The following is a 15594-nucleotide window of genomic DNA, read 5'->3' on the forward strand; positions in this document are numbered from 1 at the left end:
TGCCACAGTGATTTGGCATTTAAAAGTGCTTGCCAAGTCTGAAACCCCCCAATTACTCCATAAAGGTCACCCTTAAGGTAGGCCCTAGGTAGCCCTATGGGCAGGGTGCTGTTTAGGTAAAAGGTAGGGTATGTGCCTTTGTTGCGTGGCATGTCCTGGTAGTGACAAACAGCCTATATGGTTTCTCACTGCTGTGAGGCTGCTCCTCATAGATTTGCATGGGGAATTCCCTGATATTTGTTTCAGTGATAATTCTGGAAGTGGTAATTTAGTAAAGTATGATCTGCTTTCATGGTCACCACTTTCCGTGCTGGTGTCATTATGATTTCCCGACTAGTCTGATTGGGATCCTGCTAATCAAGATCCCAGTCTCTGTGCTTCGTCCCTAAAATGGACATGGTGAGTACCTAGGTACCCTCAAGATTGGCTATAGGTGTACCCTTGTAAGTCCCTAGTAGATGGTACTAAGGTACCCAGGGCATAGGTATACCAGGGATATCTCATGGGCTGAAGCATGTGTTATGCCACCCAGGAGAGACCACTCAAAGTGGGCCTACAGGCGTGCCATTGCAGCCTGTGTAAGCTGGTGCTAACACCACTTACGAAAGATATAACTTTTCTTGTATCTGAGGTCACTGCATTTAAAACCTTTAAGTCACCCCTAAGGCAGGCTTGACAATCCTGAAAGCAGGGTGCTGGGTCCTGAGTGTGAGGTTTCCCCTGCATGAACAGGGCACCCCTACAACCTTCGGAGTCCATTCTGCTGGTTTGTAAGTGCATCAGCCATAACGAAATATAGAGTGGCCTTGCATCATTACGTGATCATCTCTAAACTGACTGTAATGAACCCTGTCATGTTTGGTATCAAACATGTTTGAATCATAACTCCACACCGTAAACGGTGTGGGGGTATGATTCCATGCACTGTAAAGCTCCCCTCAGTGCTCCCAGTACCAGTCTTCTAGACCCGAACAGCACAACATGGCTGCTGCCGACCAGAGAAATGTTTCTGCCCTCCTGCTGCTGAGTCAAGCTCGAGCAGGGGAAGGAAGAATAATAGGTATTTTGTCACAGGGAGGTGTAACCACCTCCCGGGCAGGACTTAGTGTATTGGGGCAGGTTGTGGGCATTTGTTAGCATCACTGAGACTGGTTGAAGGGCACATTTTATGCCCTCCTTGCATACTCCAGTTCAAACCGGTTCAGGAAGCTATTGGCTCCGGCTCTGGCGCAACACTGGACAAAGGACATGGGAGTATCCTCCCCACTGTCCAGCCCCTCCTCTAGGAGGGATCCCTGAATCTCTCCAACCCTTTCCTAAGGGTACTTAAAGGCTTACCTGTGGGTGGGTCCCTAGATTCATCGTGGGATAAAACTGAGATCACATACCACTTAAACTTCAACCATCTGGACACTCTGGACTTCGCTTTGGGGACCAAGACTACATCGGGAAAGATTCCTTCTTCTCTTGGTCTTGTTGTCCTCCTGGTCTTCTGCAACGTCTGTGCCCGTGCTCCATACTGATTCTTCACTAGGCCTGTGCACATCTAAGAAACCTGAAGGAAACTCCCTTGGAGTGAAGGAGTCACTCCCCTTCACCTGCAGGCACCACAACCTGGGCTCACACCGACTCCGAAAGGCTCAGCAACACAGGTGGTGGTTCTCCAACTCCCTGGAGGCCTGCACTATCTTCATACTGAGTTTGAGGCCAGTATACTTTGTCAGAACCGCTGGAACAGAACCCCTGTGCACTGCATCGATTTGCAGCTACCAAGGCTTGTTGACTCTCTCCTCCAGAGATCTTCGGGCTCCAAGAAGCTCCAACCTCAAGCAACTCCTGCAGCCAAGATCTTCGACCCTCACCACTTCTGCACTGTGGGCCTTCTTCATTGGTGAGCTGCTCGAGGTCCTCTTGCGACTCCTGTGCCTTCGGCCCATGGGTCCTCCTGATGGTCTTCTTGGGCTTCAGTGGAATCCCCTGCTAGCTCTGGGCCTTCTCTTACTTACCTGCTTGTGGTGAGTCACTTGAACCTTGCCTGTCCCAACACTGCACCTATTTAGTCGACAACTTTGTTTGCCACTGCCAAGGCTTGCTGGTGCCCTGCCGAACACTGACCCCTTGGCGTTTGACATCTGACTTGGGACAGCTCGTGAACGACTCCTGGTCCGCACAGCTGCACCTTCAGGAGCAACGTCAACCTCATCTGCCTCTCCGACATAGGTGGGCATTCGGTTTCCGTGCCTCCTGGTCACTCCTGAGTGGCATAGACTCTGTCCCCTCTATTGCAGGTACCTCTCATCTTGAAAACACCTTTGGGTTCCACAGGACTCCTTTGTCTTCTTCTCCAGCGGCATCTTTCCCAAAGTCCTCCATTATGGTCCAAGGCGGTTTCCGACGTCACTTGACTTCTATGCATTTGGCATCCCATGTCTAGGTATCCTGGTTCCTGGGATATCCATACATGGGGTGACTCTCCAACTGTCCATCTTCCACTTGGTTTATTCAGGGTCCACTGGGAAGGGTCCTTCCTCTTTAAAATTGCAACAGCAATTTACCAATTGACTAACATTCACGCAGTTGTGTTTCCACTCTGCACATGGCCTCTGTGGGGTTCCTAGATACTCACCTTGGGGGGTTTCTTGGGTCCCAGGCTCTTCTACGTCTTCTGGGTCCATTCTTGACTTGTCGTGGTTCACATTCCACTATTTTAGTATATGGTTTGGTTTCCCCCTGAAGACCATTGTGTATTTGTGCTGCTTATGTGCTCTATTTCCTAAGTATTGTGAGTATTGTGTTTCTATCTCTGGGTAGGAGATAGTACAAATGTGTTAGTGAGTGTTTGTAATAAAATACCAATTTTTATAACTATACTTTGTGATTCTTTTTCACTTAACCTATACCAAAACATTAAGTAATGATAAAACAAGCTGGTTTACAATCCTTCTGGACTAAGCGTGAAGTCTGCTCTCCACAGCTACCACTTGGATAGCTTTCTATGGTTGTCTAAAACCATTAAAATCACCATAAGGGTTGCCTGGATTAGTGCAGGATGCTATGCTTGCATAAGTGAGCACCATATACTAAGCAAGCCTCTCACAGGTAGAGTTGCCATGTTTAGCTTAGTGGAGTTAAATCCTGTTTATTGTGAAAGCAGATTTTTTATTACTATTTCAGAAATGCCGCTTTTAGAAGTGGGCATTTCTGTGTGCTTATGACGCTTTGTGCTCTGCAGCCTGGCTCCAATCAATGTCTGATGTAGACTGATGGGTGCCTTTTTTGAGCATTCAATTGGGAATAATCACCTTTCCCCCCTACCCGATATAACAATCTATTTTTCTTAAATAGAGGATATACCCAAGAACCTCTTTCATCCTCTTCTTTGGCCTTCTGCCAGGTATACTGCAGAGTAAAGTTAGGCTGCCCTAAGATTTTTATCCAGTTAGTTCCCAAGGTTCCTAGGTGACTAGAACATTTTAAGAAAATACCTTTCCATTTTTGTTCTAGTCTCTCTCTCTCTCTCTCTCTCTCTCTCTCTCTCTCTCTCTCTCTCTCTCTCTCTCTCTCTCTCTCTCTCTCTCTCTCTCTCTCTCTCTCTCTCTCTCTCTCTCTCTCTCTCTCTCTCTCTCTGTCTCTCTGTCTCTCTCTCTCTCTCTTTCACCCTCTCTCTTTCACCCTCTCTCTTTGATTTCTGAACCTTTGAGGTTTGGTTTGTATCCAATGATTTGAGAAAAAGGAGCCTTGTTTAACCAGTATTTTTCTTCGTTCAATGTTCCTTTTAGAACTAAAAGGAAATGGGGATTGCCAAAACCCAATATAACTTCTTCGGAAAGATTAGGTAATACCCTGACTTCTACCCAAGTTTCCTTGCCATCTGAACTTTTCACTGGTACTGTTGCTAACTGATACATATTTTGCCTCTCACATAAAATAGTGACTTGACATTTCAGGGTGATCTGTCGGGGAAAAGATCAAACTTTCACTGATAATTGACTGTCTACACCCTGAATCCAGTAAAAGTGTGACCCATTTAGGATTTAATTGTATTTTCGCAAAGTAGTTAGGGCCTGTCTCGTAGGAATGGTTGCAGTAAATAGTTTACTTCCATTGGCTCCTCATCTTTTTGTTTTGTTTTGACGGAAGAGGTCGGGCCTGACTGGTGGTAACCCTGCAGTAAATATGTGTTCTTCATGTGAACCATCCTGAAGTCAATACAAAGGACTTGGGGCCTATGATAAATTCTGTATTAATCAATCAATCAGGGAATTATAAAGCACAGCAAATCACATGTAAGGTTCTCAACGCGCTGGAGTAGCTAACTGCAGTTTGGGGATTTGTTCAATCAATCAGCAGAATTTGTATAGCGCGCTACTCACCTGTTAGGGCCTCAAAGCGCTGAGGGGGGGGGTTGCTACTGCTCGAACAGCCATGTCTTGAGTTTCTTCCTGAAGGAGAGATGGTCCAGGGTCAGCCGTAGGTGAGTGGGGAGGGAGTTCCATGTCTTGGCTGCCAGGTAGGAGAAGGATCTTCCTCCGACAGTGGATTTGCAGATACGTGGGACGGAGGCGAGGGCGAGGCTAGCGGATCGGAGCTGGCGGGTGGGTGTGTAGAATGTGAGGCGGCTGTTGAGGTACTTCAGGCCCGTGTCGTGGAGGGCCTTTTGTGCGTGGGTGAGGAGTCTGAACGTGATCCTCTTGTTGACGGGGAGCCAGTGCAGGTCTTTCAGGTGGGCAGAGATGTGGCTGTGGCGAGGGATGTCCAGGATGAGACGTGCTGAGGGGTTCTGAATGCGCTGGAGTCTTTTCTGGAGTTTGGCTGTGGTTCCAGCGTAGAGGGTGTTCCCGTAGTCCAGACGGCTGGTGACGAGGGCCTGGGTGACCGTCTTCCTGGTTTCGGTGGGGATCCATCGGAAGATCTTTCAGAGCATGCGCAGGGTGTTGAAGCAGGATGACGAGACGGGGTTGACTTGCTTGGTCATCGTGAGGGAGGAGTCCAGGATGAAGCCCAGGTTGCGTGCGTGGTCCGTTGGCTTGGGTGCGGTGCCCAGGGCAGGGGGCCACCAGGAGTCGTCCCAGGCAGAAGGAGATGGTCCGAGGATGAGGACTTCCGTCTTGTCTGAGTTCAGTTTCAGACGGCTGATCTTCATCCATTCCGCGACGTCTTTCATTCCTTCCTGGAGGTTGGCTTTGGCGGTGGCGGGGTCGTTGGTAAGGGAGAGGATCAGCTGGGTGTCGTCGGCATAGGAGATGATATTGAGGTTGTTTTGGCATGCGATGGCTGCGAGAGGGCTCATGTAGACGTTGAAGAGGGTGGGGCTGAGTGAGGAACCTTGCGGAACGCCGCAGATGACTTCGGTGGCCGTGGATCCGAACAGGGGGAGGCGGACTCTCTGGGTTCCTCCGCCGAGGAACGAGATGATCCACTCCAGGGCCGCTCCTTGGATTCCGGTGTTGCTGAGGCGCTGTATCAGGGTGCGGTGGCATACGGTGTCGAAGGCTGCTGAGTGGTCCAGGAGGATGAGGACAGCTGTTTCCCCGTTGTCGAGCAGGGACCTGATGTCGTCGGTGGCTGCGATGAGGGCGGTCTCGGTGCTGTGGTTTGCTCGGAACCCGGATTGAGAGGAGTCGAGGGATCCGTTGATCTCGAGGAAGGCGGAGAGTTGTCTGTTGACGGTCTTCTCGATGACTTTGGCTGGAAAGGGGAGGAGCGAGATGTGGCGAACGTTCTTCCGGTCCGTGGGGTCCGTGGTGGGTTTCTTCAGGAGGGCGCTCAACTCGGCATGTTTCCAACTCTCCGGGAAGGTGGCGGATGCGAAGGAGCTGTTGATGATGTTCCGGAGTTGGGGTGCGATGATGGAGTCGGCTTTGTTGAAAATGTGGTGCGGGCAGGGGTCGGTGGGGGAGCCGGAGTGGATGGTGTTCATCAGGCGGGTGGTGTCTTCGGTGCTGACTGGGGTCCAGGTACAGAGGGTGGTGGTGGGGTGCGCTGGGTCGGTGGTTGGGTCCATGGTCAGTGCGCCGAAGCTGTTGTGTAAGTCGGCGATCTTGCGGTGGAAGAACGAGGCGAGTGAGTCGCAGAGGTCTTGCGAGGGTGTGATGTCATTGTTACAGGCGCTGGGGTCAGATAGCTCTTTAACGATGCTGAAGAGTTCCTTGCTGTTGTGGGTGTTAATGTCCAGTCGTTCTTTGAATGTTGTCTTTTTGGTGGTGCGGATCAGGTGGTGGTGTTTGCTGGTGGCGTTCTTGAGGGCGGTCATGTTTTCTGTTGTCTGGTCGTGACGCCAGGCTTTCTCGAGGGTGCGGCGGGTTTTCTTGGAGTTTTTGAGTTCGTTGGTAAACTAAGAGGCTTTCCTGCTGTCGGCTCTGCTGGGGGATTCTTCAGTGATGCGAGTTCGTCGGCGCAGTTGATGAGCCACTGTGTGAGGTTGCGGGCTGCTTCGTTGGGGTCCGTCGTGTTGGTGGGCGGGTTTTGGCTGAGGGCAGTGGTGAGCTGGTCGGCGGTGATCTTGCTCCAGCTTCTGCGGGGAACCTGTTGCGGGTGGTGGTGGGTCGTGGTTCTCCTGAAGTTGAAGTGGACGCAGCTGTGGTCTGTCCAGTGTAGTCCGGTTGAGTGGCTGAAGGAGACGTGCTTGCTGGAGGAGAAGATGGGGTCGAGCGTGTGGCCTGCGTAGTGGGTGGGGGTGCTCACCAGTTGCTTGAGTCCGAGGTTGGCGAGGTTATCCAGCAGGGCGGTGGTGTTTCAGTCCTTGTTGTTCTCCAGGTGGAAGTTGAGTTCCCTAGGAGGATGTAGTCTGTGGAGGTGAGGGCGTGCGGACTGACGAAGTCAGCGATGGCTTCGCTGAATTGTGTGCGTGGTCCCGGGGGTCTGTAGATGAGGGTGCCTCGGAGGATTTTTTTGGTGTCGGTGTCTATCTGGATGTGAAGGTGCTCGCCGGTGGTGAGGGTGTCGTCGGAGTTGGTCATGATGTGGATGGTGCTTCTGTGGATGATGGCGATGCCTCCTCCGGTTTGGTTGCCGCGGTCCCTCCAGATGATCTTGTAGCCGTCTGGGATGGCTATGGCGATGTCAGGGGCTGAGGAGGCGTTCATCCATATTTCTGTGATGAAGGCGACGTCTGGTGATGTGTCAAGGAGGTTCCAGAGTTCGACGGCGTGCCTGTGGACGGAGCAGGTGTTGAGCAGGATGCATTTGAGGTGGTTGTTGCTGGTGCTCGGCTTGGCGGTGCGGTGCAGGTTCGGAGGCAGGTGAATTGGCAGGCTTGGCAGGTGAAGGGTCCGTGGGTGCATTTCGGGGTGGCTCGGTAGCAGGCGGGGTTCCGGCCGGCATTGAGTGCGTGGAGGGTGGCGGAATCGTAAGTTCGTCGGGTGCGCTGGCAACGTCGAGGGCCAGGGGTTCTGGCGCTGGGCGCGGTCCAGGCGCGGATGGGCGCAGACAGGCTTGCCTTTGGCGCGCCTTTGGCGCACAATCGGAGCGCGTCCTCTGCACGTCCGCCGTGCGGCTTCCATATGAGGGGCTGAGGGAGGGAGGAGCAGCTGGGAGGCGGGAGCGGGGTGGCGAATGGGAACGGCGGGGGGGCAGGGCCGCAGGGAGCAGCGGCGGGAAGCAGAGGGCGAGGCAGGAAGCAGGAGGGCACAGAAGGCAAATGGGGAACGAGGGGGATAACGAATAAAAACAAATTTACAAGGCAAGGGAAATGAGGGGAAAACGACAAATTAACCAGCACAAGTTACAAGTTTACAAGGTTACAAAAAGGAAAAAGGAAAAAATGAAAGAGTTACAACACCACAGGTCTCGCAGAAAGGGCGGTCAGAGCGCAGCAGCACAGCACGGGGGGACCACGCGGTGGCTAGGGGGGCGACTTACCTGGTGACAGGGTCAAGGGTCACTCCCTTTACCACCGTGCGGCCTCCATATGAGGGGCTGAGGGAGGGAGGAGCAGCTGGGAGGCGGGAGCGGGGTGGCGAATGGGAACGGCGGGGGGGGGTGCGGGGCCGCAGGGAGCAGCGGCGGGAAGCAGAGGGCGAGGCGGGAAGCGGGAGGGCACAGAAGGCAAAGGGGGAATGAGGGGGATAACGAATAAAAACAAATTTACAAGGCATGGGGAATGAGGGGGAAACGACGAATTAACCAGCACAAGTTACAAGTTTACAAGGTTACAAAAAGGAAAAAGGAAAAAATGAAAGAGATACAACACCACAGGTCTCGCATAAAGGGCGGTCAGAGCGCAGCAGCAGAGCACGGGGGACCACACGGAGGCTAGGGGGGCGACCTACCTGGTGACAGGGTCAAGGGTCGCCAGCCAGGTCTTGAGTCCTTTCCTGAATTCCCGGATTGATGGTGCAGTCCTGAAGTGCAGGGGGAGGTCGTTTCAAGCTTTGGCCCCCAGGTGTGATAAGGAGTGTCCTCCGCTGTTGCTTCTGTGGATCCAGGGGATGGCTGTGAGGAAGAGGGAGGTGGATCGTATTTGTCTGGTTGGTTGGTGGAAGGTCATGCATTTGTTGATGTTTGCTGGTCCCTCGTTGTGCAGGGCTTTGTATGCCTGGGTCAAACTCTTGAACTGGCATCTCTTCTGGATCAGGGACCAGTGTAGCTTCTTGAGGAGTGGTGTGACGTGGGTCCATCTGGGGAGGTTGAGAATGAGTCTTGCTGCTGAGTTTTGTATTGTCTGTAGTCTCTTCAGGAGTCGTTCAGTGATTCCTGTGTAGAGTGTGTTCCTGTAATCTAGTCTGCTGGTGATGAGGGCCTGTGTGACAGTCCTTCCGGTGTTGATTGGGAGAACCTGAAGATCTTGTGGAGCATGTGTAGGGTGTGAAAGCAGGCGGAAGAGACTGCGGTTACCTGCTTTTTCATATTTAACTTGCTGTCCAAGAAGATGCTGAGGTTACAGGCATGGTCTGTCGTGGCGGGGAATGGGCCAAGTTCAGCAGGCCACTATGCGTTGCTCCATGGTGAGATGGTGTTCCCAAAGATGAGGACTTCCACCTTGTCTGTGTTAAGCTTGAGACAGTTGTCCTTCATCCATCAACAGCGTTCACCATACGTCTGTGAAAGTTGGCTCTGGTGGTGGAGGAGTCTTCTGACAGCGGGAGGATGAGCTGGGTGTCATCGGCAGGTGATGATGTTGAGTCTGTGTGATCTGATGGTGTTGGCCAGGGGGGTCACATACATGTTGGAGAGGGTGGGGCTGAGGGGCAATCCTTGGGGGACGCCACTGATGATCTTCTTGGGTTCTAAGGTGAATGGTGGGAGACAGATTCCCTGGGTTCTTCCGGTGAGTTATGAGGTGATCCATTCGAGGGCGTCTCCCTGGGTTCCCATGTGGTGGAGTCTGTTGATCAACATGTGATGGGAGACGGTGTTGAAGGTGGCTGATAGGTCCAGGAGGATAAGGGCAGCCATTTCACCACGATCCAGAAGGGTACTAATGTCATCGGTGGCTGAGATCAGGGCTGTCTTAGTACTGTGATTGGCTCGGAATCCATATTGAGGGGTCCAGGACGTCATTGTGTTCCAGGTTTTTGTTGAGTTTCTGGTTGGCTGCTTTCTCGAGGACCTTTGCTGGAAAATTGAGCTGGGATATGGGCCGGAAGGTCTTCGGTTCTGCTGAGTCGGCGTATGCTTTTTTCAGGGGGGACCTAACTTCAGCGTGTTTTCAGTCCTTGGTAAAGAAGCCAGAGGTGATGGAGTTGTTCTGGACTTTCTTGAGATTGTTGCCAATCATCTTGCTCCCGAGGTTGAAGATGTGGGGGGGGACAGGGGGTCAGTGGGTGCTCCAGTGTGCACAGAGGTCATGATGGAGATTGTGGCCGGAGTTGTGAGAGGGTACCACAGGGTGAGCAGGTGTTTGGGGTTTGTGTTTGTGGGTATAAGCAGGCTTATGCTGTTAGCAGCAGAGTTATTGGGGTTTGGTGCAGATCTTGGCAGTTGGAAAGCCTAAAAGTGTTTGACATCTCAATGGCATGATGGAAGGTTAGACTGGGATGTTTTTGCAACCTTTTAGGAACTTTGGAGGAACGCCTCCAAGTATTGTTGTAGGTATGATTTGGCCGTTATTGTTTCATTTGAGGCTTCATGAGGTTTAAGACACCTGTCTGCAGCATCCTTAAGTTAAAAAAAATAAGTCCTAGGTACCTTGGACACCCCCTCTTTACAGAAACTAAGGCGATAGACCTCTTCGACTGTACCCATTCTATCTAGAATCACACTTTTAATGTCTGCATATGTAGAGCCTCCTGTAGGATTGGCTGCTTGGTATGCAGGCTTAGCTTCACCCACCAATGAAGGGGCTAAATAAGGTAGATAGCGACCTGTAGGCCAACGGGTGGCTCCAGGTACTTCAAGCAACCCATATGGCATCTGCAGTGGACTCTTAGAAACCTTGCGTAACTGACCTGCTTGATTCTTTAAGGTGTCTTGAAAAACACTCTGCTAAACAGTGTATCAGAGTACCTTTAGCCCACTTCTGATACCACATGTAGGCGGAGTAATGTTTGTTGTGGGAAAGAATCTGATTTAATTAGGAATTAGGTTTCACTCTTCCTTTATTGCAACCTTTTGTTTTTCTATTTTCTTTGTCCGATAGTCACAGTTTACGTTTGTATATCCTAGGGGTTCGCTGGTGTCTTGAGGCTTGCTTTGAGCTTCTTTTCCTTTTTTAGGTATTGCTGCTGCCAGATCAGGGATCCTTGGTAAAAGAAAATTAAACAGAGGTAAGTGTACCCGATATGGCCTTTTGATCACACTAAACTATTTGCGTCTACTTTCCATAACTACAGTCGGTTATGAGTCCTTGTTACTTTTCTCTATCACTTTGTTTTATTCTTTGTCTGCCTCCTCTTTCAACTTCTGGATAATTTGCGTACTTTGGGGGACAAGTGTTGTTTAGTTACCCCATAGTCAGAAATATATTTGGTCTGGGGTTAAGGTTTGCTTCTCTGCATCTCTGATTTCCAAGTACCTGAGTCAGCTTCTTAGGAATCTTCCTTGCTGATAACCCTCAATCCCCTGAATAGCAGAGTACTTGACATAAAATAAACTGAATTTAAATTGCAATTTAAATTATAACTATTGAATGTATTTTTATCATCATGATTGTTGTATGTTCTTAAACTGATGAAATGTGCCATTTTATTGTATTAACTTTGCTTTTATGATTTTAATCAATCGAATAAAGCTTGTTTTGACTGACTGACTGACTGAAATTGCAAGCGAAATTAATGAAAGGATACACAAGAAAATGAAAATTCACGTACAGACATACAAATGTTTTCTCACTTTTACTCAAGCAGTGTCTTAATTAGTGTATGGGTCACACTTTCCATATGTCAACTGTCCCTTTTTCACACCCACCAAAAATATATATAATCTAGTTAATAAAAATAGCGTCCATATCCTTTAGTGTATGACTAGGTAAGGGTTTTAGCGTTAATCTAATTTCAGCCCCTCTGCGCCACCACCAGCCGCGTAAAGCATCCACCTGTGAGAGCACGCCCTCCAGGAACATGGCGGGGCAAGGGCCAGGGGCTCTCCGGCCTTTCCCGCTCAAGGAAGGCCCTGCGGCCCCGGTGGTGCCTCCCCTTGGTCCTTCAGTCTCCCAGGTACTTCGTCTCTTGTCTTGGGGCTGTACACTTGCCCGGTCGTCCTTCCTCTCTCAGGACTCTCATTCCAGTGTGTCTCTCTCTCCTCAGCCTACACCCCTTCTTGTTATCCTGTCTCTTTCTGCTTCTAGTTCCTGGCCAGAGAATAGAAGTCCTATCTTTTATCTGTTTCTTTTGTCCTTTTTCTATTTTTAATATCCTTTATTTCTCTTCCAGGTCGCATCCGGAGGGGAACAATGCCTAGAGTTTCTGGTAAGCTATGTTGTCCCTCTACCTCCTCATTACAGTGTCTTCGTTTGCTGGCTCTAGGGAGGTAGAGATCTCTGCAGAGTGTTCTATCCTGTCTTTACTCCTGTGTGTAGTCTAGTAGATATTGAGTTGGCCCCAGCATTTGTGCTGGGCTGGTGGCACTGATTTCGATGATGGGCGCAGGCACGCAGGGCAGACAGTGTCTTCTATGGAGCTTGCAATCATCATGTTAGGAATATGGAGCCACAACAGTAACAGACCACCACTTGGGTGCCACTTGTTGGGCCACACACTGGCTTTGCACCTGTGAGATTCATGGGGCTCAGAAAGGTGTCGGCCACCATCAATAGTGCCTATCGCAGAGTCACACATTGTCCCTGTGCTCTTCAGTTTGTCTGTGAAGGACCCAATCAGGTGATCAGCTTGGAGTGGGCTGGGCTATTGATCATTGCTGAGCTTTGTCTCTAGTCTCTTTGAGACTCAGCAGTGCATAGCATGTTCTCAGCATGCAACTGAGTATGTCTCCTCAGCGGGTTTCACCAGCAGACTTTTGAGGGGGATTCAATCCATGCTGAGTGTATTTGTTCATTCTGGCAGTCCCGCCTCCATGCCAAACTTGTGGTGAGGACTTGTCACATGTCTCATGTAGACAGTTTCAGGTCTCAGCATAAAGCATGGGATACAGGGTGGGCCACATTTTGCCAGGACCCCAGGTCAAGGCCTTTATATGTGTTGCTCTCTTTCATGACACACAGTGACCTACTGGAGATGACACCTAGTTTCAGGAAGAGCATAAAACAGGCCTTCTTATAATTGAGTATTGGAAGCTCCAAAGTGCACTTGGCTTTAAAATCTATTCCTGGGGTGGGGATTGTGAAGGAGCAGTGCAGGGTGACATGCCGTAAAGGGAATGCCGCAATCTCAAACTACAATTAACTTTATGGAGAATGCTGTAACGTTATGGATTTCATACACCCAGGAGGGTGATACCACTAAGAACAAAAGAAAAAAGGCTCCTTGGAGAATTACAAAGCTAAAATAGATAAAACAGCAAATTAGAAAGCTGCAACGAACCTGGCTCAAAACAAACACCAATCAAGATAAATTTCACCTAAAGAAACTTAGCAGATTATATAAGTCAGTGATCAAAACAGCTAAGATAAATACTATTCAGACAGAATTCAAAATGATGAATGTGCAAATAAAAATTCTGTAGAAATCTCACCCAATTTCATAAACCAGACTGCCAATAAAGAGATCATCCCATTACTCAAGAGTTCACAGACAAACTGGCAATTCATTACACGACCAAAGCAGACACATTGGACTCCTATTTCAAAGCAAAGAAAAAACAACAGCACCAACCCTATTCCAAAACACCCCAAGAGTATGCTAACCCAGCCTCTCCATTTCTTCCAACAAATATCACACAATGAAATTATGGACCTGGTCAAAGCAAGGAGGCCTGCTGGAAGACCTTCTGTCCACCACAAACCTTCAAGAAAATTCTTCTAACTTCTTCTGGAAATCCCCAGAGACATTGGAAACTCATACATTTACAGTTGTCTCAGAGCTGTGGATTAGTGGATGGCATGGAGCCATCTCAAATTGAATGCTTTCAAAATGGAAATACTCACATGTGGTGAGTGGAAGAATTGTGACCCACTCGCTGCCTGTCCTGACGATCTGGGAACACCGCCTAAAGTATCTAAGGAAGAAGAAACCTCAGAATTACCATGGACTCCAAGCTATCAATCAATGCGAAAGTAGACAATCTAGCAAGATCAAACTTTGTTACTATAAAAAACTCTGTAACACATCTTCCCCCACCTGGGATTTCCACACAAAGTTCAACCTACCATCTCTCTTGTTCTATCTAAACTTGATTACGCCAATAGCCTCTACCATGGATCATCTTTAACAACTATGAAAAGTCTACAACGGATTCAGAACTCTTCTGCCAGACTGCTCTGACATATAAAGCCACAAGCCCCATCTCCCTGGCCTTGAAGGCCCTACATTGGTTACCAGTTGCTAGAAGATCAACATTCAAGCTGCTTTGTATCACCCACAAAGTGATACATTGAACAGGGCCGCTCCTCATCAGGAATAAATTCACCAAATACATTCAACAAAGGAACCTCCACTCTAGATTGGTACCTCACCTCAAAATCACATCATACAAGAAATAAACCATAGGTGGCACATCCTTCTCTGTCCAAGCAGCCACACTATGGTACTCTTTACTCCCGAACATAAGATCCACGGCTAACCACCTTAACTTCAGAAAACTAGTCAAGAATTGGCTCTTTCCCACATAACCACTATACTCAAACAGATATATACAGCATACCTCTCTCTATATACGCATTTATTTGGGCTATAGATATGTACCTACCTAGATATGTACCTATGTGTGCTGCTTTGTATAAACATGTATAATAATTACGTTTATAAATATATAGATACTAGCAGCCCGTGCCGACCTTGTCCGGGTGCAACAGGCTTCCCCGACCCCCGCCCACCCCGACATTGTGCAGCAGCCCGGGCCCCCGCCCGGCCTGTCCCCTGCCTGCCCCGACCCCCGCCTGCCCCGACCCCCGCCTGCCCCGACCGCCCCCACCTGCCCAGACCCCCGCCTGCCCTGACATGGGTCCCCTTACCTGAGCCGCCGCTCCTCCTACCTGTCCGCTGCTCGCACCGCCGCTGGCCTGTCCGCTGCTCCTCACGATACCGCTCCTCCCCCGCGCCATGTCTGCCGCTCCTCGTCGCGCTCCTGGATGCCGCTCCTCCCCGCGCTCCTGACGTGAGCACGCACGTCGCGGCCGGCGCTACTTCGGAGGGACTACTTTTTTTTTTACTTTACATTTTTTAAATAACGTTTTTAAAAAAAATGTATATAGCCTATAACCATCTACACACCCTGACGATTCCAACGGTGTATCGGGTGTGTGGATTGGCGCTGTGGTTCCCGAGTTTACCCGCCTCAAAGGCTGAAAGTTCTTCCTTTATTATAGTAGTATAGATTAGTTAGTTCTGCTTAACAATTGTACATATTACTTATATTATCCTATGTTTAACATATATATAGGTGACTGCATAAATAAGTAGGTCTTTTATCATACCTATTGCCAATTACTTCACTATTGAATCACAAAAAATATATAAAAACAAATAAATTAACTTCAAGTACAGCAACTCTTGAAAGTTGAGTTTATTAAAAGCAACTTAAATCTACATATGTTATCTTCCTTATACATATATACCTCCCATGTACTTGTGTATCTTTATATTTATTACTTTACTTCAAATTCAGAATCTCCAATGCACTACCCTATGTCTCGCCCTGTACCCCTCTCAATATATCCCAAGCCTCATTCTACAGATACGAACTCCAAAAATTACCCTTTCTAGGCTATTCACTCCTCTATCCCTCCCTTGCATCATCTCATACCTCTTTTAGTATTCAGATCTCCCAAATACCCTTTTTCAGCCTTTCCCTCTGACAATTCTCTGACAATTCTCCCTCCACCTCCCCTTTACTCATCACAAAACTCCTCCTATTGCAATGAGCCCCAAATAAGACTCCTAGACCCTTCCTTCTATCCCTCCACTATCCTTATCAATCCAACTAACAGACTTAACATGTCCAATGCTCTAATTAATTTCATATTTCTCTATACTAATACCCCACTAATCCTATTTGCATTCCGGAGTAGCGTGCTACCCGCCAAAAGCACTGTGACACCTC

At 49.1% G+C, this 15594-nt stretch overlaps 1 protein-coding gene across 2 annotated transcripts in view; it reads left to right on the top strand.

The window, feature by feature from the left end:
* LOC144828405 (GTPase IMAP family member 9-like) overlaps positions 1-15594 on the top strand; it is a 102464-nt gene that overhangs the window by 16833 nt on the left and 70037 nt on the right. For both annotated transcript variants that reach the window (XM_078686531.1, XM_078686532.1), the window contains exons 3-4: positions 10656-10706; positions 11811-11846. In XM_078686531.1, coding sequence (XP_078542657.1) covers positions 10656-10706; positions 11811-11846 — 87 coding nt within the window. The remainder of the gene's footprint in view (positions 1-10655; positions 10707-11810; positions 11847-15594) is intronic.

The sequence above is a fragment of the Lissotriton helveticus genome, chromosome 4_1, assembly GCF_964261635.1.
Source record: "Lissotriton helveticus chromosome 4_1, aLisHel1.1, whole genome shotgun sequence".
NCBI lineage: Eukaryota > Metazoa > Chordata > Amphibia > Caudata > Salamandridae > Lissotriton > Lissotriton helveticus.